General features: G+C 42.0%; 1 protein-coding gene and 1 long non-coding RNA gene across 3 annotated transcripts in view; both read left to right on the forward strand.

Annotated features, from left to right (window-relative positions):
• The window catches only part of LOC135514627 (segment polarity protein dishevelled homolog DVL-3-like), a 56,222-nt gene that overhangs the window by 4,900 nt on the left and 27,411 nt on the right, over positions 1-23,911 (forward strand). For both annotated transcript variants that reach the window (XM_064938067.1, XM_064938068.1), the window contains exon 2: positions 19,859-19,928. In XM_064938067.1, coding sequence (XP_064794139.1) covers positions 19,859-19,928 — 70 coding nt within the window. The remainder of the gene's footprint in view (positions 1-19,858; positions 19,929-23,911) is intronic.
• On the forward strand, positions 1,178-14,414 carry LOC135514628 (uncharacterized). Its single transcript, XR_010451708.1, has 4 exons — positions 1,178-1,594; positions 11,598-11,710; positions 13,205-13,365; positions 13,968-14,414. It is a non-coding gene; the product is annotated as an uncharacterized LOC135514628 (long non-coding RNA).

Consider the following 23,911-nt stretch of genomic DNA (forward strand, 5'->3'; position numbering starts at 1 on the left):
ATTTGTCTTTGGAACAAGGATGAATGAGCTACTGTAGGTGTCTTTGGAACAAGGATGAATGAGCTACTGTATTTGTCTTTGGAACAGGGATGCATGAGATACTGTAGGTGTCTTTGGAACAAGGATGAATGAGCTACTGTAGGTGTCTTTGGAACAAGGATGAATGTTCTACTGTAGGTGTCTTTGAAACAAGGATGAATGAGCTACTGTAGGTGTCTTTGGAACAAGGATGAATGAGCTACTGTAGGTGTCTTTGTAACAAGGATGAATGAGCTACTGTAGGTGTCTTTGGAACAAGGATGCATGAGCTACTGTAGGTGTCTTTGGAACAAGGATGCATGTATTACTGTAGGTGTCTTTTGAACAAGGATGCATGAGCTACTGTAGGTGTCTTTGGAACAAGGATGAATGAGCTACTGTAGGTGTCTTTGGAACAAGGAGAAATTAGCTACTGTAGGTGTCTTTGGAACAAGGATGTATGAGCTACTGTAGGTGTCTTTGGAACAAGGATGCATGTATTACTGTAGGTGTCTTCGGAACAAGGAGAAATTAGCTACTGTAGGTGTCTTCGGAACAAGGATGCATGAGCTTAAACAATGGACGCAGAAAGGCATCACATCATTCAGTACAATTATAAGGAATGGGAACCTAGATAACTTCCAGGACCTAAGTAAACATGGCTGGGATAAACAAGATTTTAACAGATATCTACAAGTTTGACACTATTTCACAAGGGAGATAAGTGACTAGCCCTTGAGCACCTCCAATATTAATCCAAGTGTTCACTAACGCATACATCTTGGGGAGTAACAAAAAAACTATTTAAAATCTCTCCTTGGGTATTTAATCCTCAAAGAAACATTCTACAAACTATATTAAAAAGAAATGGGAGGAGGAACTTAACATTGAAATAACTGATGAAACATGGTTGAACATATTAGAGACTCAACAAAGCTCCACCAACTCAAGGTCATGGAGAGAATTCTGTTGGAAGAATGTTATACGTTTCTTCATAACACCTAAACTGAAATCAAAACAGACTGGCTCCCTACACCCTTGTTGGAGAGAATGCGGTCTATTGAGGAAGGACCACTCTCATATCTTTTGGACTTGCCCCGCAATCGAAACTTACTGGGGTTTTAGACTGGGTGTCTGTACAGCACTTTGAGATATCAGCTGATGTAAGAAGGGCTGTATAAAAACATTTGATTTGATGCTTAGAAGAGTAAGAGAAGTAGAGGGAGGGATGGATTGAGATGCAGAAAGAGAGAGTGAGAGAGATTATTATTGTTTTTAATGTGCTTAATAAAATCAGCCGCAGGGCTTGGGACTGCCACACTATGCATCCTAAATGGCACCGTATTCCTTTCATAGTGCACTACATTTGACCAGAGCCCTTAAAAGTAGTGAACTATGTAGGGAATAGGGTGTCATTTAGGACTCAGCCCCTGAGTTTCCGCATTACACACACACACACACACACACACACACACACACACACACACACACACACACACACACACACACACACACAGCGACAGGGAACAGGAGACTCGTCCTCTTCTCTCTGGCTCTTCGTCCGCCAGGACAAATGGTAAAGTCATTATTCAAAGCATCTTTGTGTCTGAATGCATCGCCAGGTGTGTGTGTATGATAGAGGAGAGTTCCTGACAGATTACTAGTGTGTCTTTGTGTGTGCGTGACTTGTCTTACTCATGAAAAGAAAATACAGATGTGCTATCTTCATTTGGACAGGTTCTCACAGCAGGAAAGTAATCCTGCAGCAACAACCAATGTGAATTTGATTACAGTTATTACGCGGATAATAATTAATGGACATTTGTCTAGGGGCTAATACATTTTTCATTAGGGAAAATCAAGTTTAATCATTTTTAAGTGGAAATTACAAACTACAGAATCCTTTTTAAACCTTGAATAGAGTAGAAGTTAGCATTTCATGCTGCGCAGGAAAATTCGCTGCGGCACAACAGTCATCAAATTAAAAATCTGTCCAGTATCTTTACACACATCCAAACGTGGCTCAGGAGCAGGACAAAACTAGGTCAGGTAAATACATAAGGTAAATGTCTACTCACTGCTCATGATTGTCTGCTCGTGTTTGTACTCATGGGTAAATGTTTGTGTAAAGGAAGACATTTTAAGTGATGTATTAAACCAGCCATATTTCTTTCTATGCTTATTTTTTATTTTCCATATATGTTATGCTCTTCACCTCTAACAACGCATTAAACGTCTGTCTGTCTGTCTGTCTGTCTGTCTGTCTGTCTGTCTGTCTGTCTGTCTGTCTGTCTGTCTGTCTGTCTGTCTGTCTGTCTGTCTGTCTGTCTGTCTGTCTGTCTGTCTGTCTGTCTGTCTGTCTGTCTGTCTGTCTGTCTGTCTGTCTGTGTCTCTGTCTGTCTGTGTCTCTGTCTGTCTGTGTCTCTGTCTGTCTGTGTCTCTGTCTGTCTGTGTCTCTGTCCCCTTCCTCTTGGTGGTTTCTATGGCAACAGGGTTCACTTGAGGTCAGCACTTTTTCAGGGAGCAGCTGGGGAGGGGCTAGTGGCGTGAGCAACTTTTTGTGTTAATGTTTGAGAGAGACGCACTGAGAAAAATGTGTGATATTGTAGAGCCTGTAGTGTATTGTTTTCATCTGGCTGTTGTCATTTCATGTATTTATTTGCTCCACACAACCACTTTTTACTTTATGCCTTTGTTATTTTATTATTATACAGGCACATGTGTTGGTATTAAAGGTCCAATGCAGATGTTTTTATCTCAATATCAAATCATTTCTCTGTAACAGTTAAGTACCTTACTGTGAACTATTTGTTTTTCAATTAAAATGCTCAAAAATAAATAAAAATAAAAAGAATTTTGCTAGGAGGGGAAAACTATCTGTTATCGGCAGAGAGATTTGGAACTCTCTTTCTTATTTGTCTATTAACTCCTTTAATGTCTGGTGTGTCAACAGGCAGGCCAAAACTCCATCCCATCAAAGAGGCTGAAATTTCAGTCTTTTCGAAAAGCTCTTACACTAAAAGGGCATTATAATTTTCGCACAACTATTCCAACCTCATAGTGTGGAAATATTCACTGATGATAAAACATGACAGACTGACCAGGTGAAAGTTATGATCCCATATTAATGTCACTTATTAAATCCACTTCTGTCAGTGTAGATGAAGGGGAGGAGGCAGGTTAAAGAATAATTTTTAAGACTTGAAATAATTCAGACATGGATTGTGTATGTGTGCCATTCAGAGATAAAGCAAAGCAGTTCGACACATATAACAACAGAGTTACACATGGAATAAACACACATACAGTCAATAATACAGTAGGAAAAGTCTATATACAGTGTGTGAAAATGAGGTAAGATAAGGGAGGTAAGGCAATAAATAGGCCATGGTGGCGAAGGAATTACAATATAGCAATTAAAAACTGCTGATAGATGTGCAGAAGATGAATGTGCAAGTAGAGATACTGGGGTGCAAAGGAGCAAGATAAATAAATAGATACAGTATGGGGATGAGATAGATAGCCCATCTGTAAACAGCCCATCTATGTACATGTGCAGTGATCTGTGAGCTGCTCTGACAGTTGGAACTTAAAGTTAGTAGGGAGATATGAGTCTCCAGCTTCAGTGATTTTTTTCTTCAGTTCATTCCAGTCATTGGCAGCAGAGAACTGGAAGGAAAGGCAGCCAAAAGAGGAATTGGCTTTGGGGGTGACCAGTGAAATATACCTGCTGGAGCGCGTGCTACGGGTGGGTGCTGCTATGGTGACCAGTGAGCTGAGATAAGGTGGGGCTTTACCTAGCAGAGACTTGTAGATGACCTGGAGCCAGTGGGTTTGACGACGAGTATGAAGCGATGGCCAGCCAACGAGAGCGTACAGGTCGGAGTGGTGGATAGTATATGGGGCTTTGTTGACAAAACGGATGGCATCCAATTTGTTGAGTAGAGTTTTGGAGGCTATTTTGTAAATGCCATCGCGGAAATCGAGGATCGGTAAGATAGTCAGTCAGTTTTACGAGGGTATGTTTGGCAGCATGAGTGAAGGATGCTTTGTTGAGAAAGAGGAAGACAATTCTAGATTTAATTTTGGATTGGAGATGCTTATTGTGAGTCTGGAAGGAGAGTTTACAGTCTAGCTAGACACCTAGATATTTGTAGTTATCCACATGTCAGAACCGTCCAGAGTAGTGATGCTGGATGGGCTGCAGCGATCGGTTGAAGAGCATACACTTAGTTTTACTAGCATTTCAGAGCAGTTGGAGGCCACGGAAGGAGAGTTGTATGGCATTGAAGCTTGTCTGGAGGTTTGTTAGCACAGTGTCCAAAGAAGGGACAGAAGTATACAGAATGGTGTCGTCTGTGTAGAGGTGTATCAGAGAATCACCAGCAGCAAGAGCACCATCATTGATACAGAGAAGAGAGTCGGCCCGAGGCTTGAACCCTGTGGCACCCGCCTAGGAGACTTTTTTGCATTTTTTGAACGGAGCATGCTTATCTAAAATGGTGAGGAAGTTACTTTTAAAGAATGACCAGGCATCCTTAACTGACGGAATGAGGTCAATGTCCTTCCAGAAATCCCGGGCCAGGTCGATAAGAAAGGCCTGCTCACAGAAGTGTTTTAGGGAGCGTTTGACAGTGATGAGGGGTGGTCGTTTGACTGCGGCTCCGTAGCGGATACAGGCAATGAGGCAGTGATCGCTGAGATCCTGGTTGAAGACAGCGGAGGTGTATTTGGAGGGCCAGTTGGTCAGGATGACGTCTATGAGGGTGCCCTTGTTTACAGATTTAGGGTTGTATCTGGTGGGTTCCTTGATGATTGTGTGAGATTGAGGGCATCTAGCTTAGATTGTAGGACTGCCGGGGTGATAAGCATATCCCAGTTTAGGTCACCTAACAGAACAAACTCTGAAGCTAGATGGGGGGCGATCAATTCACAAATGGTGTCCAGGGCACAGCTGGGAGCTGAGGGGGGTTGGTAGCAGGCGGCAACAGTGAGAGACTTATTTCCGGAGAGAGCAATTTTTAAGATTAGTAGTTCGAACTGTTTGGGTATGGACCTGGAAGGTGAGATGAGATGTTTTTTTTTTTAAATGAGATGATTTTTTGTGGTTTTATGTGGTTTTGTACATACATTTATATACATACATTTTTTTATTTCACCTTTATTTAGCCAGGTAGGCTAGTTGAGGTCCTAAACGATATCATAACCACCATCGACAAGAGACATTACTGTGCAGCTCTATTCATCGACCTGGCCAAGGCTTTTGACTGTCAATCACCACATTCTTATCGGCAAACTCAACAACCTTGGTTTCTCAAGACTGTCTCGCCTGGTTCACCAACTACTTCTCAGACAGAGTTCAGTGTGTCAAATCGGAGGGCCTGTTGTCCGGACCTCTGGCAGTCTCTATGGGGGTGCCACAGGGTTTAATTCTCGGGCCGACTCTTTTCTCTGTATATATCAATGATGTTGCTCTTGCTGCAGGCGATTCCCTGATCCACCTCTGCACAGACGACACCATTCTGTATACTTCCGGCCCGTCCTTGGACACTGTGCTATCTAACCTCCAAACAAGCTTCAATGCCATACAACACTCCTTCCGTGGCCTCCAACTGCTCTTAAACGCTAGTAAAACCAAATGCATGCTTTTCAACCGTTCGCTGCCTGCACCCGCACGCCCGACTAGTATCACCACCCTGGATGGTTCCGACCTTGAATATGTGGACATCTATAAGTACCTAGGTGTCTGGCTAGACTGTAAACTCTCCTTCCAGACTCATATCAAACATCTCCAATCGAAAATCAAATCTAGAGTCGGCTTTCTATTCCGCAACAAAGCCTCCTTCACTCACGCCGCCAAACTTACCCTAGTAAAACTGACTATCCTACCGATCCTCGACTTTGGCGACGTCATCTACAAAATAGCTTCCAACACTCTTCTTAGCAAACTGGATGCAGTTTAACACAGTGCCATCCGTTTTGTCACTAAAGCATCTTATACCACCCACCACTGCAACTTGTATGCTCTAGTCGGCTGGCCCTCGCTACATATTCGACGCCAGACCCACTGGTTCCAGGTCATCTACAAGTCCATGCTAGGTAAAGCTCCGCCTTATCTCAGTTCACTGGTCACGATGGCAACACCCACCCGTAGCACGCGCTCCAGCAGGTGTATCTCACTGATCATCCCTAAAGCCAACACCTCATTTGGCCGCCTTTCGTTCCAGTTCTCTGCTGCCTGTGACTGGAATGAATTGCAAAAATTGCTGAAGTTGGAGACTTTTATCTCCCTCACCAACTTCAAACAACTGCTATCTGAGCAGCTAACCGATCGCTGCAGCTGTACATAGTCTTATCGGTAAATAGCCCACCCAATTTTACCTACCTCATCCCCATACTGTTTTTATTTATTTACTTTTCTGCTCTTTGGCACACCAATATCTCTACCTGTACATGACCATCTGATAATTTATCACTCCAGTGTTAATCTGCAAAATTGTAATTATTCGCCTACCTCCTCATGCCTTTTGCACACAATGTATATAGACTCTTTTTTTTCTACTGTGTTATTGACTTGTTTATTGTTTACTCCATGTGTAACTCTGTGTTGTCTGTTCACGCTGCTATGCTTTATCTTGGCCAAGTCGCAGTTGCAAATGAGAACTTGTTCTCAACTAGCCTACCTGGTTAAATAAAGGTGAAAGAAAAAAAAAAGAAAAAAAGAGGGCAACTGCACTAGTTAGTTTTTAGTTTTTTTTTTAGTTTTTAGTTTCAGATACAATATTTTAATTCATATCAATTAATATTCCTCTCATATAATTTAAATTCATTATTTCACACATTGTGCCTGTTTCATCGGAACGTTGAAAAAACATTAAGTTTTCTGTGAGTTAGCAGAATTTTCCATCAACGTCCCACCAAACATACACAGAACATGTGTACAAAGAAAAATTCATTACACATCACCTCTTGTTACTGTTGCCGAGCCAATCAAGGCCCTGATTGGTGAATTTCTGATCCATTCATAGCTCTTTGTCTGTTGGAAAGGTTAGGGATACTCACACACACTTTTTTTTAACATTGAGTGCATTCGGAAAATATTCAGACCCCTTGACTTTTTCCAAAAATGTTTATGTTACAGCCATTCTAAAATTGATTAAATAATTCCAGGTGAAGCTGGTTGAGAGAATGCCAAGTGTGTGCAAAGCTGTCATCAAGGCAAAGGGTGGCTATTTGAAGAAATATATTTTGATTTGTTTAACACTTTTTTGCTTACTACATGATTCCATATGTGTTAATAGTTTTGATGTCTTCACTATTATTATATTATTATTATACAATACATGTATCACTAGCCACTTTAACTATGCCACTTTGTTTACATACTCATCTCATATGTATATACTGTACTCGATACCATCTACTGTATCTTGCCTATGCTGCTCTGTACCATCACTCATTCATATATCTTTATGTACATATTCTTTATCCCCTTACACTGTGTATAAGACAGTAGTTTTGGAATTGTTAGTTCGATTACTTGTTGGTTATTACTGCATTGTCGGAACTAGAAGCACAAGCATTTCGCTACACTCGCATTAACATCTGCTAACCATGTGTATGTGACAAATAAAATTTGATTTGATTTGACAATGTAGAAAATAGTAAAAATAAAGAAAAACCCTTGAATAAGAAGGTGTTCTAAAACTTTTGACCGGTAGTGTGTTTTTTCATCAATCTACCCAATACCCCGTAATGACACAGCAATAACATTTCTTTTTCAAATAAATAATTAAATATCACATTTACATAAGTATTCAGACCCTTTACTCAGTACTTTGTTGAAGCACATTTGGTAGCGATTACAGCCGCAAATCTTCTTGGGTATGACACTACAAGCTTGGCAAACCTGTATTTGGGGAGTTTCTCCCATTCTGCTCTGCCGATCCACTCAAGCTCTGTCAGGGTGGGTGAGGAGTGTCGCTGTACAGCTATTTTCAGGTCTCTCCAGAGATGTTCATTCGGATTCAAGTTCGAGCTCTGGCTGGCTACTCAAGGACATTCAGAGACATGTCCTGAAACTACTCCTGCGTTGTCTTGGCTGTGTGCTTAGGGTTGTTGTCCTGTTGGATGGTGAACCTTTGCCCCGGCATGATGCTGCCACCACCATGCTTCACTATAGGGATGATGCCAGGTTTCCTCCAGACGTGAAGCTTGGCATTCAGGCCAAAGAGTTCAATCTTGGTTTCATCAGTCCAGAGAAACTTGTTTCTCATGGTCTGAGAGTCCTTTAGGTGCCTTTTTAGCAAACTCCATGCGGGCTGTCATGTGCCTTTTACTGAGGAGTGGCTCCCATCTGGCCACTCTACCATAAAGGCCTGATTCGTGGAGTATTGCAGAGATGGTTGTCCTTCTTTAAGATTCTTCCATCTCCACAAAGGAACTCTAGAGCTCTGTCAGAGTGACCATCGGGTTCTTGGTCACCTCCCTGACCAAGGCCCTTCTCCCCTGATTGCTCAGTTTGGCCGGCCAGCTCTAGGAACGGTCTTGATGGTTCCAAACTTCTTCCATTTAAGAATGATGGAGGCCACTGTGTTCTTGGGGACCTTCAATGCTGCAGAAATGTTTTGTACCTTTCCCCAGAGCTGTGCCTTGACACATTCCTGTCTTGGAGCTATATGGACAATTCCTTCGATCTCATGGCTTGGTTTTTGCTCTGACATGCACTTTCAGCTGTAGGACATCATATACAGTTGAAGTCGGAAGTTTACATAAACATTAGCCAAATACATTTAAACTTAGTTTTTATTTTTATTTTTTTAATTTTATTTTTTACAATTCCTGACATTTAATCCTAGTAAAAATTTGCTGTCTTAGGTCAGTTAGGATCACCACTTTTATTTTAACAATGTAAAATGTCAGAATAATACTAGAGAGAATGATTATTTTTCAGCTTTTATTTCTTTCATCATATTCCCAGTGGGTCAGAAGTTTACATACACTCAATTAGTATTTGGTAGCATTGCCTTTTAATTGTTTCGGGTATCCTTCCACAAGTTTCCCACAATAAGTTGGGTGAATTTTGTTCCATTCCTCCTGACAGAGCTGGTGTAACTGAGTCAGGTTTGTAGGCCTCCTTGTTCACACACGCTTTTTCAGTTCTGCCCGCAAATTTTCTATAGGATTGAGGTCAGGGCTTTGTGATGGCCATTCCATTACCTTGACTTTGTTGTCCTTAAGCCATTAAGCCATTTTTGGAAGTATGCTTGGGGTCATTGTCCATTTGGAAGACCCATATGCGACCAAGCTTTAACTTCCTGACTGATGTCTTGAGATGTTGCTTCAATATATCCACATAATTTTCCTACCACCTGATGCCATCTATTTTGTGTAGTGCACCAGTCCCTTCTGCAGCAAAGCACCCCCACAACATGATGCTGGCACCCCTTGGGGATGGTGTTCTTCTGCTTGCAGGCTTCCCCCTTTTTTCTCTAAACATAACAATGAAAATTACAGGCCTCTCTCATCTTTTTAAGTGGGAGAACTTGCACAACTGGTGGCTGACTAAATACTTTTTTGCCCCACTGTATATGGGAGATACAATCTTCCCAGCTCTGCAGCTTCTGCTGTGAGGAGGCAGAGTCATTAGATCGTTTATTTTTCTTTAACCATTTATGTTCTTTAATACAGGGCCGACATACAAGTTCCTTACTTTTTTCCCCTTCTACTTGCCTCTTCCATTTTTGTGCAATGCTGCAATTAATTGGTTGTAATTTTGGGGAGAGCAGACATTTCCATATGTCTTTGTTAGCTGCATGTGTGACATAACTCCACCATGATATCATTCACAAAAAGTATACCTTTTTTTTTAAATTTCTTCAAAAAATACAGTTTAAAAAAAATCAATAAGTATATTTGAATTTAACCACAATATTTGTTGTATTATTTGTTCTGTCTTTTCAGGTGGATTAAACTGAAATTGCAACCAACTTTCTAAGGCTTGTTTAAAACATTTGGTCCTTTTCAAACAATCGAAATTGGGTCGGTGTAATCTGAATAAAGGGAAAAAGGCCCTTCTTGAACATAAGATGAGACATTCCTACCAATTTACTAGAGAACCAGTTTACTAGAGAACCAGAACTATAGTTTGATAACAAGGTATTTGTGGAGTGGTTGAAAAGTTTTAATGACTTTAAAACCTGTTGGGGCTAGGGGGCAGCATTTTCACTTTTGGATGAAAGGCGTGCCCAGAATAAACTGCCCCCTACTCTTTCCCAGATGGGAATACACACGGAAGTTTCTAAAACTGTTTGAATTATGTCTGTGAGTATAGCAGAACTCATATGGCAGACACAGACACAAACCTGAGAAGAAATCCAAACAGGAAGTGTGAACTCAATTTTGAAAACAGTGCCATTTGATGTCCATCCTCGATATGGATGTTTATGCACTTCCTAGGGCTTCCACAAGATGTGACCGTCTTTAGATTATGGTTGTATGTTTCTACTATAAAGGTGGGGCTCATAATAGCTCTTTGAGTGGGTGGTCTGGCAGAAAGCCTCGGTATCATTGCGCGCGGTCACGAGAGAGTGTTTTTGCATTCCAATGCCTTTATTCAGACAATGAAATTCTCCGGATTGGAACCTTATTGCTGATTTTTGTCTGGAGGAATTGCTCGTGCTTTTTGAGGATTGAATGCTGGGCTGAACAAGCTAACAACAAGTGGCTAAATTATGGGGTTTTTGGAACAAATCAGTCATTTATTGTCGAACTAAGGTTCCTGGAACTGCCGTCTGATGAAGATATTCAAAGGTAAGTGAATATTTATAGTGTTTTTTGTAGCTTCTGTTGACGCCAAAATGACGGCTATTTCTTTGGGTTCTGAGCGCCATTCTCAGATTATTCTTTTTCCATAAAGTTTTTTTGAAATCTGACACAGCGGTTGCATAGAGGATACGTTTCTCTTTAATTCTGTGAATGACACTTGCATCTTTTATCAATGTTTATTGTGAGTATTTCTGCAAAATCACCGGATGTTTTGGAATCAATACATTACTGCACTTAACACGCCAATGTAAACTGAGATTTTTTAAATATATATAGATATATGCACATTATCGAACACAACACACAATACATGTATAACATGATATCCTATGAGTGTCATCTGATGGCGATAATCAAAGGTTAGTGATTCATTTTATCTATATTTATGCTTTTGTGACTATGAAATCGCTGTGTGTGTTTTTGAATTTGGTGGTCATCTAACGTAAATATATGTGGTGTTTTCGCTGTAAAACATTTTCGAAATCGGACACGATGGGTAGATTAACAAGATGTTTATCTTTCATTTGCTGTATTGGACTTGTTAATGTGTGAAAGTTAAATATTTCTAAATAATATTTGTTTCAGCTGAATGGGGGGGGGTGTTCCCTTTAGGGAACTCCTTGTACCCCCTAGCCCCAACAGGATTTATTAATGAGTTTTAATGACTCCAAGTGTATGTAAACTTCTGACTTCAACTGTAGATAAGTGTGTGCCTTTCCAAATCATGTCCAATCAATGGATTTTTTCCACAGGTGGACTCCAATCAAGTTGTAGAAACATCTCAAGGATGATCAATGGAAACAGGATGCACATGAGCTCAATTGAGAGGCTCATAGCAAAGGGTCTGAATACTGATGTAAATAAGGTATTTGCCATAAAATCTAAAAACATGTTTCTGCTTTGTCATTATGGAGCACCGTGTGTAGATTGATGAGATTTTAAATTTAATCCATTTTAGAAAAGTCTGTTACGTAACAAAATGTGGAAAAGGGGAAGGGGTCTGAATACTTCCCGTGCGCATGTGTGTGTGTGTGTGTATATAATATAATATAATATAATATATACCCCTTGCCTTGATGACAGCTTTGCACACTCTTGGCATTTTCTCAACCAGCTTCATGAGGTATTCACCTGGATTGCATTTCAATTAACAGGTGTGCCTTGTTAACAGTACATTTTTAGAATTTCTTTCCTTAATGCATTTGAGCATATCAGTTGTGTTGTGACAAGGTGGGGGGGGGCAGCAGTCCATCATTACCTTACGACATGAAGGTCAGTCAATACGGAACATTTAAAGAACTTTGAAAGTTTCTTCAAGTGCAGTCGCAAATACCATCAAGCGTTATGATGAAACTGTCTGTCATGAGGACCGCCACAGGAAAGGAAGACCCAGAGTTACCTCTGCTGCAGAGGATAAGTTCATTGGAGTTACCAGCCTCAGAAATTGCAGCCCAAATACATGCTTCACAGAGTTCAAGTAAAATATACATCTCAACATCAACTGTTCAGAGGAGACTGCGTGAATCAGGCCTTCATGGTCGAATTGCTGCTAAGAAATCACTACTAAAGGACACCAATAAGAAGAAGAGACTTGCTTGGGCCAAGAAACACGAGCAATGGATATTGAGATTTTTGGTTACAACCGCCGTGTCTCCGCATGTGTGGTTCCCACCATGAAGCATGGAGGAGGAGATGTGATGGTGTTGGGGTACTTTGCTGGTGACACTGTCTGTGATTTTATTTAGAATTCAAGGCACACTTAACCAGCATGGCTACCACAGCATTCTGCAGCGATACGCCATCCCATCTGGTTTGCGCTTAGTGGGACTATCATTTGTTTTTCAACAGGCTGTGTAAGGGCTATTTGACCAAGAATGAGAGTGATGGAGTGCTGCATCAGATGACCTGGCCTCCACAATCACCTGACCTCAACCCAATTGAGATGGTTTGGGATGAGTTGGACCGCAGAGTGAAGGAAAAACGGGCAACAAGTGCTCAGTATATGTGGGAACTCCTTCAAGACTGTTGGAAAAGCATTCCAGTTGAAGCTGGTTGAGAGAATGCCAAGTGTGTGCAAAGCTGTCATCAAAGCGAAGGGTGGCTACTTTGAAGAGTCTAAAATATATTTTGATTTGTTTAATACTTTTTTGCTTACTACATGATTGAAATATGTGTTATTTCATAGTTTGATGTATTCACTATTATTCTATATAGTAAAAATATAGAAAAACCCTTGAATGAGTAGGTGTCTCCAAACTTTTGACTGGTACTTCTCTCTCTCTCTATATATATATATAGGAGATATATCTCCTATCTCTCTGTCGCAGGTCTATGATTTTTAAATTCTCTCTTTCTATAGGACAGTGTGGTGGACTGTCAGCTCTCAGACCTTTGTGAGGAGGACACTGTAGAAGCTGTCCCCACGGTGACAAGGACAGGCAGAGACTGGACAACATGCTGATCCTGAAGAAAGGGCTGAGGGACAATCACACCCTCACAGGACACACCATCACTGCCCAAGTGAGCACAATACAATAAGCCAGGTTAACAGAACACACACACAGGACAGGACAGAAAGTTGAACATTGACTGGCAGAGAATCAACATTTGGTTAGCCTTGACTAAGATCTGTTTATCCTATTGTATGAATGTTGTCATGCCATGTTACCATCGAAGTTGGCTATACATAGGAGTTGGCTAAATGGCACCACATTAACATTTGGCTGAACAGAAAGAATGAAACTTCAATGTACTGAAGGACTACTTTAGAATATGTTGGTGTTGTTACATGATAGATCGAAAGGAGAATAGGATGTGGTTTGTTTGAGTAGCACCTGAATGTGAGGGCAAGCGGTTATGCATAGCAGAGGACCAAATTTGTTTTAGGTTGAGGCACTCCAGGTAGTTTGAATCCGGTTACTATTAGATGTCTACACTGATGCCCCATCTAAGAAATAGGGTACCATTTGGAACGCATCCCTAGCATTGAAAGATTATAAACTATTGTTCCTCTGTTCAGGCTGAACCTGGCATTGGCCTACACTGAGCTGACAGAGGACTGTAGGGCAGCCCCCGAAGGTACTCATCAATTTCATGCAAGAATTCCCTCTTTGTTGCCTTAGGAATAAATCTCTACTACAGGAGCTGGGTCGTGGCAGAGGTCTGGCTGTCAAACAGACTGAGAACTTGAGGAAGGCATCCCACGAGCAGATGGCTCAGTATGTCCAGACACATGATGCAAATATTAAAGATTATGCTCCATATTGATGTTGACTAAAATAGATTGACCACTGTGCTCACACTGGTTTAGGGAAGTTATAGAAATGCTTGATTCCATGCCAACTGATGCCTGTCCCCCTCCCCCACCCTCCAGGTCTAAGATGCTGCCCAGCGTCGCTCCTCGGTCAGATCAATGTTGATTGCAATATCCCTGAGATGAATGTTGTATATACTATAACGTTATGGCTATGATGGAGATAACTTGTACCTTTTTTTTGTACAGGTGTGAATGAGACAATGTCTTCCCCTAACCTTGTTCTTTCAATAAAGTTCATATTTTATTAATATTATAGTACTTGTTTGTCTTTGTCAAATGTAAGACTAAATGCTATTTGTAATTCTTTTTGGTGCAGATTTTTGTTTAATATACTATCCAGATAAAGTGTCTGATCAAGGAACATTACATAGAAAATGCGATCGGTCACTAAAACAGCTGTAACTTGTTCACAGTAAAAGGTATTTCTATTCTGATTGCAGATGTTCAATCATTACAAAACAAGGAAGACTCAATAAGGTTTTCTCTATCTTCATTAGAAAGTTGTGTAAATGGCAGTTGGTTGGGGGGAAAAAGTATTGATTTTCATATAAGATACATATTTTCACAGGTGTTATTTCTTGACTGATTACAATTTTATTGATGGGGATGTCATCATTTGAAAGGGCTGTTTCTCAGCTTTCAAATTATGTATCATGTTTTCATATATGGTTTTACACCAACAAATTATGCACGTAGAGCTCATTAATGCACGCAGGGCTCATTAATGCACGCAGGGCTCATTAATGCACGCAGGGCTCATTAATGCACGCAGGGCTCATTAATGCACGCAGGGCTCATTAATGCACGCAGGGCTCATTAATGCACGCAGGGCTCATTAATGCACGCAGGGCTCATGATCCAGCAAGAAATGGATCATTTCGCTCAGGCTGTAAAGGGTTAGTTTGTGTTGTTTGCAGGTCATGGAGTCCCCCTCTGTCACATTGGCCGCTGTCTCCAAACTTTTTGCTTTAGTTGAGTCGTTATCCACTTTAGAAGTAAGCAGTGCAAGATATTCATTTACCGGATATAATTGCGAGTCGAGGGCAGAGGTAATTTCCTGATAGCAGCGGCCAACTCTTTCTGTTGTCGGGTGTTGACAGCTGACATGTTTCCCACAGGTGAACTGTGAATGGACAGATTATGCTACCTGCTGGAGTGAAATAGAGCTACTGTTGCTCCTTGTAATACAGTTAACGTCCCACACCTTAATATGTTATATGTTGACAATTATTTGAAAATATGTCAGTTAACTCATAGTTATGTTGCATGCCACCGGAACCGGAAGTTCTGTTTTCAATACCTTTCAATATGACACCTTGCGAGGATAATGTCACTGAAAAAATCTCAGTGCCATTATCCTCGCAAGGTTAGGTATTGACGACAGGTGTCAATAATTTTGACTCCTTCCTCTTTGATAGGAAAAATATTTGTATTACTTGTTAAACAAAGTCTCTTTCTCTGAGCAATTATAGAATTTACCAATATAGCTCAGGATTTGAATAGTTAATTTTATCAAATGTGTCAATAATTTCGTAACCCACTGTATAGTTTATTAAGTAAACCCATCTAGTATTGGGTCGAACCCCCCTTTGACTCCAGAACAGTCTGAATTCTCTGGGTATTCTTCAAGGTGTCAGAAACATTCCACAGCCCGTTCCATTTCATCCCAAAGATGCTCTATTGGGTTGAGGTCTGGGGACTGCGTAGGCCACTCAAGAAAATGATAGGAACCCGGTGTGGTCATCTGCTGCAACAGCCCGTCTGTAACAAGGACTGACGAGTTGTGTGTTCCGAAATGCTGCTCTGCACACCACTGTTGTACTGCACTGTTATTTGTCTGTCTGTGGCCTTCCTGTCAGCTTGTACGATTCTTGCCATTCTCCTTCGACCTCAATGAGCTGTTGTTGCCCATACACTGTTGCTGACTGAATGCTTTTTGTTTGCCGAAGCTTTCTCGGTAAACCATAGACATAGTCGTGCATAAAAATCCCAGCAGGCCGGCCATTTCTGAGATATTGGATCCGGCGCGCCTGGCACCGGCGATCATGCCACGCTCAAAGTTGCTTAGGTCACTCGTTTTGCCCATTTGTAACGTTCAATTGAACAATAACTAAATTCCTCAACGCCTGTCTGCCTGCTTTATATATCAAGCCACGGCCACGTGACTCACTCTCTGTAGGAGTGAACCATTTTTGTGAACAAGGTTGTGTATCTAATAAACTGGCAACTGAGTGTGTGTGTGTGTGTGTGTGTGTGTGTGTGTGTGTGTGTGTGTGTGTGTGTGTGTGTGTGTGTATGTTGCTCAAAAAAAATACTAAAATAACACATCCTAGATCTGAATGAATGACATATTCTTATTAAATACCTTTTTCTTTACATAGTTGAATGTGCTGACATCAAAATCACATAAATTTGATTTCCATTGATAATTTTTATCAACCCATGGAGGTCTGGATTTGGAGTCACACTCAAAATTAAAGTGGAAAACCACACTACAGGCTGATCCAACTTTGATGTAATGTCTTTAAAACAAGTCAAAATGAGGCTCAGTAGTGTGTGGCCTCCACGTGCCTGTATGACCTCCCTACAACGCCTGGGCATGCTCCTGATGAGGTGGCGGATGGTCTCCTGAGGGATCTCCTCCCAGACCTGGACTAAAGCATCCGCCAACTCCTGGACAGTCTGTGGTGCAACGTTGGCGTTGGTGGATGGAGCGAGACATGATGTCCCAGATGTGCTCAATTGGATTCAGGTCTGGGAAACGGGCAGGCCAGTCCATAGCATCAATGCCTTCCTCTTGCAGGAACTGCTGACACACTCCAGCCACATGAGGTCTAGCATTGTGCATTAGGAGGATCCCAGGGCCAACCAAACCAGCATATGGTCTCACAAGGGGTCTGAGGATCTCATCTCGGTACCTAATGGCAGTCAAGCTGCCTCTGGCGAGCACATGGAGGGCTGTGCGGCCCCCCCAAAGAAATGCCACCCCACACCATGACTGACCCACCGCCAAACCGGTCATGCTGGAGGATGTTGCAGGCAGCAGAACGTTCTCCACGGCGTCTCAAGACTGTCACGTCTGCCACATGTGCTCAGTGTGAACCTGCTTTCGTCTGTGAAGAGCACAGGGCGCCAGTGGCGAATTTGCCAATCTTGGTGTTCTCTGGCAAATGCCAAACGTCTTGCACGGTGTTGGGCTGTAAGCACATTCCCCACCTGTGGACGTCGGACTCTCCTCATGGAGTCTGCTTCTGACCGTTTGAGCAGACACATGCACATTTGTGGCCTGCTGGAGGTAATTTTGCAGGGCTCTGGCAGTGCTCCTCCTGCTCCTCCTTGCACGGACGTAGCAGTCCTGCTGCTGGGTTGTTGCCCTCCTACGGCCTCCTCCACGTCTCCTGATGTACTGGCCTGTCTCCTGGTAGCGCCTCCATGCTCTGGACACTACGCTGACAGACACAGCAAATCTTCTTGCCACATCTCGCATTGATGTGCCATCCTGGATGAGCTGCACTACCTGAGCCACTTGTGTGGGTTGTAGACTCAGTCTCATGCTACCACTAGTGTGAAAGCACCGCCAGCATTCAAAAGTGACCAAAACATCAGCCAGGAAGCATAGGAACTGAGAAGTGGTCTGTGGTCCCCACCTGCAGAACCACTCCTTTATTGGGGGTGTCTTGCAAAATGCCTATAATTTCCACCTGTTGTCTATCCCATTTGCACAACAGCATGTGACATTTATTGTCAATCAGTGTTGCTTCCTAAGTGGACTGACTTAGGATTGGATTGACTTGGAGTTACATTGTGTTGTTCCCTTTATTTTTTGGAGCAGTGTATATGTGTGTATATATATATATATATATATATATATATATACACAGTGCCTTGCGAAAGTATTCGGCCCCCTTGAACTTTGCGACCTTTTGCCACATTTCAGGCTTCAAACATAAAGATATAAAACTGTATTTTTTTGTGAAGAATCAACAACAAGTGGGACACAATCATGAAGTGGAACGACATTTATTGGATATTTCAAACTTTTTTAACAAATCAAAAACTGAAAAATTGGGCGTGCAAAATTATTCAGCCCCTTTACTTTCAGTGCAGCAAACTCTCTCCAGAAGTTCAGTGAGGTTCTCTGAATGATCCAATGTTGACCTGAATGACTAATGACGATAAATATAATCCACCTGTGTGTAATCAAGTCTCCGTATAAATGCACCTGCACTGTGATAGTCTCAGAGGTCCGTTAAAAGCGCAGAGAGCATCATGAAGAACAAGGAACACACCAGGCAGGTCCGAGATACCGTTGTGAAGAAGTTTAAAGCCGGATTTGGATACAAAAAGATTTCCCAAGCTTTAAACATCCCAAGGAGCGCTGTGCAAGCGTTAGTATTGAAATGGAAGGAGTATCAGACCACTGCAAATCTACCAAGACCTGGCCGTCCCTCTAAACTTTCAGCTCATACAAGGAGAAGACTGATCAGAGATGCAGCCAAGAGGCCCATGATCACTCTGGATGAACTGCAGAGATCTACAGCCGAGGTGGGAGACTCTGTCCATAGGACAACAATCAGTCGTATATTGCACAAATCTGGCCTTTATGGAAGAGTGGCAAGAAGAAAGCCATTTCTTAAAGATATCCATAAAAAGTGTTATTTAAAGTTTGCCACAAGCCACCTGGGAGACACACCAAACATGTGGAAGAAGGTGCTTTGGTCAGTTGAAACCAAAATTGAACTTTTTGGCAACAATGCAAAACGTTATGTTCGGCGTAAAAGCAACACAGCTCATCACCTTGACCACACCATCCCCACTGTCAAACATGGTGGTGGCAGCATCATGGTTTGGGCCTGCTTTTCTTCAGCAGGGACAGGGAAGATGGTTAAAATTGATGGGAAGATGGATGGAGCCAAATACAGGACCATTCTGGAAGAAAACCTGATGGAGTCTGCAAAAGACCTGAGACTGGGACAGAGATTTGTCTTCCAGCAAGACAATGATCCAAAACATAAAGCAAAATCTACATTGGAATGGTTCAAAAATAAACATATCCAGGTGTTCGAATGGCCAAGTCAAAATCCAATCGAGAATCTGTGGAAAGAACTGAAAACTGCTGATCACAAATGCTCTCCATCCAACCTCACTGAGCTCGAGCTGTTTTGCAAGGAGGAATGGGGAAAAAATGTCAGTCTCTCGATGTGCAAAACTGATAGAGACATACCCCAAGCGACTTACAGCTGTAATCGCAGCAAAAGGTGGCGCTACAAAGTATTAACTTAAGGGGGCTGAATAATTTTGCACGCCCAATTTTTCAGTTTTTGATATGTTAAAAAAGTTTGAAATATCCAATAAATGTCGTTCCACTTCATGATTGTGTCCCACTTGTTGTTGATTCTTCACAAAAAATACAGTTTTATATCTTTATGTTTGAAGCCTGAAATGTGGCAAGGTCGCAAAGTTCTACTTTTGCAAGGCACTGTATATGTATATATATATATATATATGTGTATATATATACACACACACACACACTCAGTGTCCAGTTTATTAGGTATACTTTACTTGTTGCTCATCTTTATCAAATGTGTCAATCATTTCAGAACCCACTGTATAGTTTATATATGTATAGGTTGCCTTTAATGTTGTGATGTGTGTAACCCGGTGGATTTTTGACTCCCTCCTTTCTCCCCTCAGAGTGGTGAAGGAGGAGATCTCAGACGACAATGCCAAACTTCCCTGTTTCAACGGCCGGGTCGTGTCATGGGTGAGCAACTGTTCTTCGTGTTTATCACCGTCATCACCCATGCCCTCTCTCAATTCCACCGCAGTTCTGTGTTTCTCTCTCACTCATTTCAACCACAGCCCGGTTCTTCGTTCTCTCTCCATCGGTCTCTCGGTCTCTCTTGCTCCCTCTCTCTCTCCGTATGTCTGCATGAACCCTCTGTATGCAGGCGTCCCTCATCAGGAGGTCTGGAAGAGAGAGGCCTGTGTATGTTAACACTCCTAACACTTTTGAAATGCATCACACCGTGGTGTTACTCTATGTAAAGGTTACATGACGGTATAACTCACAATTATTATAAGAAATTCAGCTGTAAAACACTACTTGATAGGATGCATGTGTGGAATTATGGAATGAGATGAGCTGTGTGTGTGTGTGTGTGTGTGTGTGTGTGTGTGTGTGTGTGTGTGTGTGTGTGTGTGTGTGACTGTTTACTAGCTTGGCAACAGCTAACACACTTGTTTAATTGGGTTTTGGTGGGATCTGTTTTGGCTTCAGATGGATCGCTCATTTGGGAGCTGTGTGTCTGTGTGTCTGTCCTGCTGTGTGTTTGCAACTGTGTGTGATGATGCTTTTTTGTGTGCATTTGAGAGCTGTGTGTGTAGTTGGTTGGTTTTTGTCATTCATTTGTGTACTCTCGGTTGTGCTCTAGACTTTTTCCACATTTTGTTACGTTACAGCCTTCTTCTAACATGGATTAAATACATTTTTCCCTCCTCAGCAATCAATCTATACACAATACCCCATAATGACAAATCAAAAACAGGTTTTTTGAAATGTTTGCAAATGTATTAAAAATTAAAAAACAGATACCTTCTTTACAGGCTGGAAACTAACTTATGCTCTGCAGCAGAAGTACATTTGAGTCTTCCTTTCCTGTGGCGGTCCTCATGAGAGCCAGTTTCATCATAGTGCTTAATGGTTTTTGCGACTGCACTTGAAGAAACTTTCAAAGTTCTTGACATTTTCCGTATTGACTGACCTTAATGTCTTATTAATGTACTGTCATTTCTCTTTACTTATTTGAGCTGTTCTTGCCATAATATGGACTTGGTCTTTTACCAAATAGGCCATCTCCTGTATACCACCCCTACCTTGTCACAACAACTGTTTGGCTCAAACGCATTAAGGAAAGAAATTCAACAAATTAACTTTTAACAAGGCACACCTGTTAATTGAAATGCATTCCAGATGACTACCTCATGAAGCTGGTTGAGAGAATGCAAAGACTGTGCAAAGCAGTCATCAAGACAAAGGGTGGCTACTTTGAAGATTTCAGCAAATTCTAAAAAGCTGTTTTTGCTTTGTCATTATGGGGTAGTGTGTAGATTGATGGGAGAGAAAAAACAATTTAATCACTTTTAGAATAAGGCTGTAAAGTACCAACATGTGGAAAAAGTCAAGTGGTCTGAATACTTTCTGAATGCACTGTAGCCTAGGCAGGCTGGGATGAAACTCAAGGAACATGATTTCAAGGGAACACTTACGTAGAAAGAACGAGACAAGCTAAAGTCTTTATGAACTGCTAGAATGTATCTACTCCTCTCACATTCATAAGCACATACACATGCAGTGCATTGGGGAAGTATTCAGACCGATTGACCGCCATTTTTTTTTACAATACAGCCTTATTCTAAAATGGATTACATATTTGTCTCTCAAATCTACACACAATACCCCATTATGACAAAGCGAAAAGTTTTTTGCAAATGTATTAAAAACAGAAGTACCTTATTTACATAAGTATTCAGACCCTTTGCTATGAGACTCGAGCTCAGATGCATCCTGTTTCCATTGATCATCCTTGATGTTTCCACAACTTGATTTACCACCTGTGGTAAATTCAATTGATTGGACGTGATTTGGAAAGGCACACACCTGTCTATATAAGGTAACACAGTTAACAATGCATGTCAGAGCATAAACCAAGCCATGAGGTCGAAGGAATTTTCCATAGAGCTCCAAGACAGGCTTGTGTCAAAGCACAAAACAATTCTGCAGCATTGAAGGTCCCCAACAACACAGTGGCCTCCATCATTCTAAAATGGAAGAAGAGTGGAACCACCAAGACTCTTCCTAGAGCTGGCCGCCCGGCCAAACCTGAGCAATCGGTGGAGACGGGCCCGATGGCAACTCTGACAGAGCTCCAGAGTTCCTCTGTGGAGATGGGAGAACTTTCCAGAGGGAAAGTTCACCAACACTCCACCAATCAGGCCTTTATGGTAGCATGGCCAGACGGAAGACACTCCTCAGTAAAAGGCACATGACAGCCCGCTTGGAGGTTGCCAAAAGGCACCTAAAGACTAAAGTCTTTGAGAAACAAGATTCTCTGGTCTGATGAAACCAAGATTGAACTCTTTGACCTGAATGCCAAGCGTCATGTCTGGAGGAAACCTGGCACCATCACTACGGTGAAGCATGGTGGTGGCAGCATCATGCTGTGTAGATGTTTTTCAGTTGCAGGGATTGGGAGACTAGTCAGGATCGAGGGAAAGATGAACGGAGTATAATACAGAGAGAGATCCTTGATGAAAACCTGCTCCAGAGTGCTCAGGACCTCAGACTGGGGCAAAGGTTCACCTTGCAACAGGACAACAACCCTAAGCACACAAGTCTTTGAATGTCCTTGACTGGCCCTGCCATAGCCCGGACTTGAACCTGATCGAACATTTCTGGAGAGAACCTGAAAATAGCTGTGCAGCAACGTTCCCTGTCCAACCTGACAGAGCTTGAGAGGATCTGCAGAGAAGAATGGGAGAAAATCCCCAAATACAGGTGTGCCACGCTTGTAGCATCATACTCAAGAAGAAGACTCAAGGCTGTAATCACTGTCGAAAGTGCTTAAACAAAGTACTGATTAGATGGTCTGAATACTTGTTATATTTCAGGTTTTTTCGTTTTTACAAATCATCAAAAATCTATAAAAAATAGATTTTGTCATTATGGGGGAGATTGATGAGGTAAAAACTTTTTTATCAATTTTAGAATAAGACTGTAACGTAACAAAATGTGAAAAAAGTGAATGGGTCTGAATACTTTCCGAATGTATATACAAAAGTATTATTGCCTTCAAATTAGCGGATTCGGCTATTTCAGCCAAACCCATTGCTGACAGGTGTATAAAATTGAGTACACAGCCATGCAATCTCCATAGACAAACATTGGCAGTAGAATGGCCTTACTGAAGAGCTCTTTGACTTTCAACGTGGCATAGTCATAGGATGCCACCTTTCCAACAAATCAGTTCGTAAAATTTCTGCCCTACTAGAGCTGCCCCAGTCAATGTAAGTGCTGTAATTGTGAAGTGGAGACGTCTAGGAGCAACAACAGCTCAGCCACAAAGTGGTAGACCACAGAAGCGCACAGGATGGGACCGCCAAGTGCTGAAGCACATAGCTTGTTAAAAAAAATCTGGATTTGGTGGATGCCAGGAGAACGCAACCTGCCCCAATGCATAATGCCAACTGTAAAGTTTCATACAATGATATTCTAGACAATTCTGTGCTTTCAACTTTGTGGCAACAGTGGGGAAGGCCCTTTCCTGTTTCAGCATGACAATGCCTCCTTGCACAAAGCAAGGTCCATTCAAAAATGGTTTGTTGAGTTCAATGTGGAAGAACTTGGCTGGCCTGCACAGAGCCCTCAACCCCGTTGAACACCTTTGGGATGAGTTGGAACACCTATTGAGAGCCAGGCCTAATCGCCCAACATCAGTGCCCAACCTCACTAAATCTCTTGAGGCTGAATGGAAGCAAGTCCCCGCAGCAATGTTCCAACATCTAGTGGAAAGCCTTCCCAGAGGAGTGGAGGCTGTTATAGCAGTGTGTGTGTGTGTGTGTGTGTGGGGGGGGGGGGAAATTGAGATGGTCGACGAGCAGGTGTCCACATACTTTTGGCCATGTAGTGTATTTGGCCTGGTCTACTGACTCCTTCCCTCTTTTCTGCACTCTGCCTTTCCCCTGCCT

Source organism: Oncorhynchus masou, chromosome 26 (genome assembly GCF_036934945.1).
Source record: "Oncorhynchus masou masou isolate Uvic2021 chromosome 26, UVic_Omas_1.1, whole genome shotgun sequence".
Lineage (NCBI taxonomy): Eukaryota > Metazoa > Chordata > Actinopteri > Salmoniformes > Salmonidae > Oncorhynchus > Oncorhynchus masou.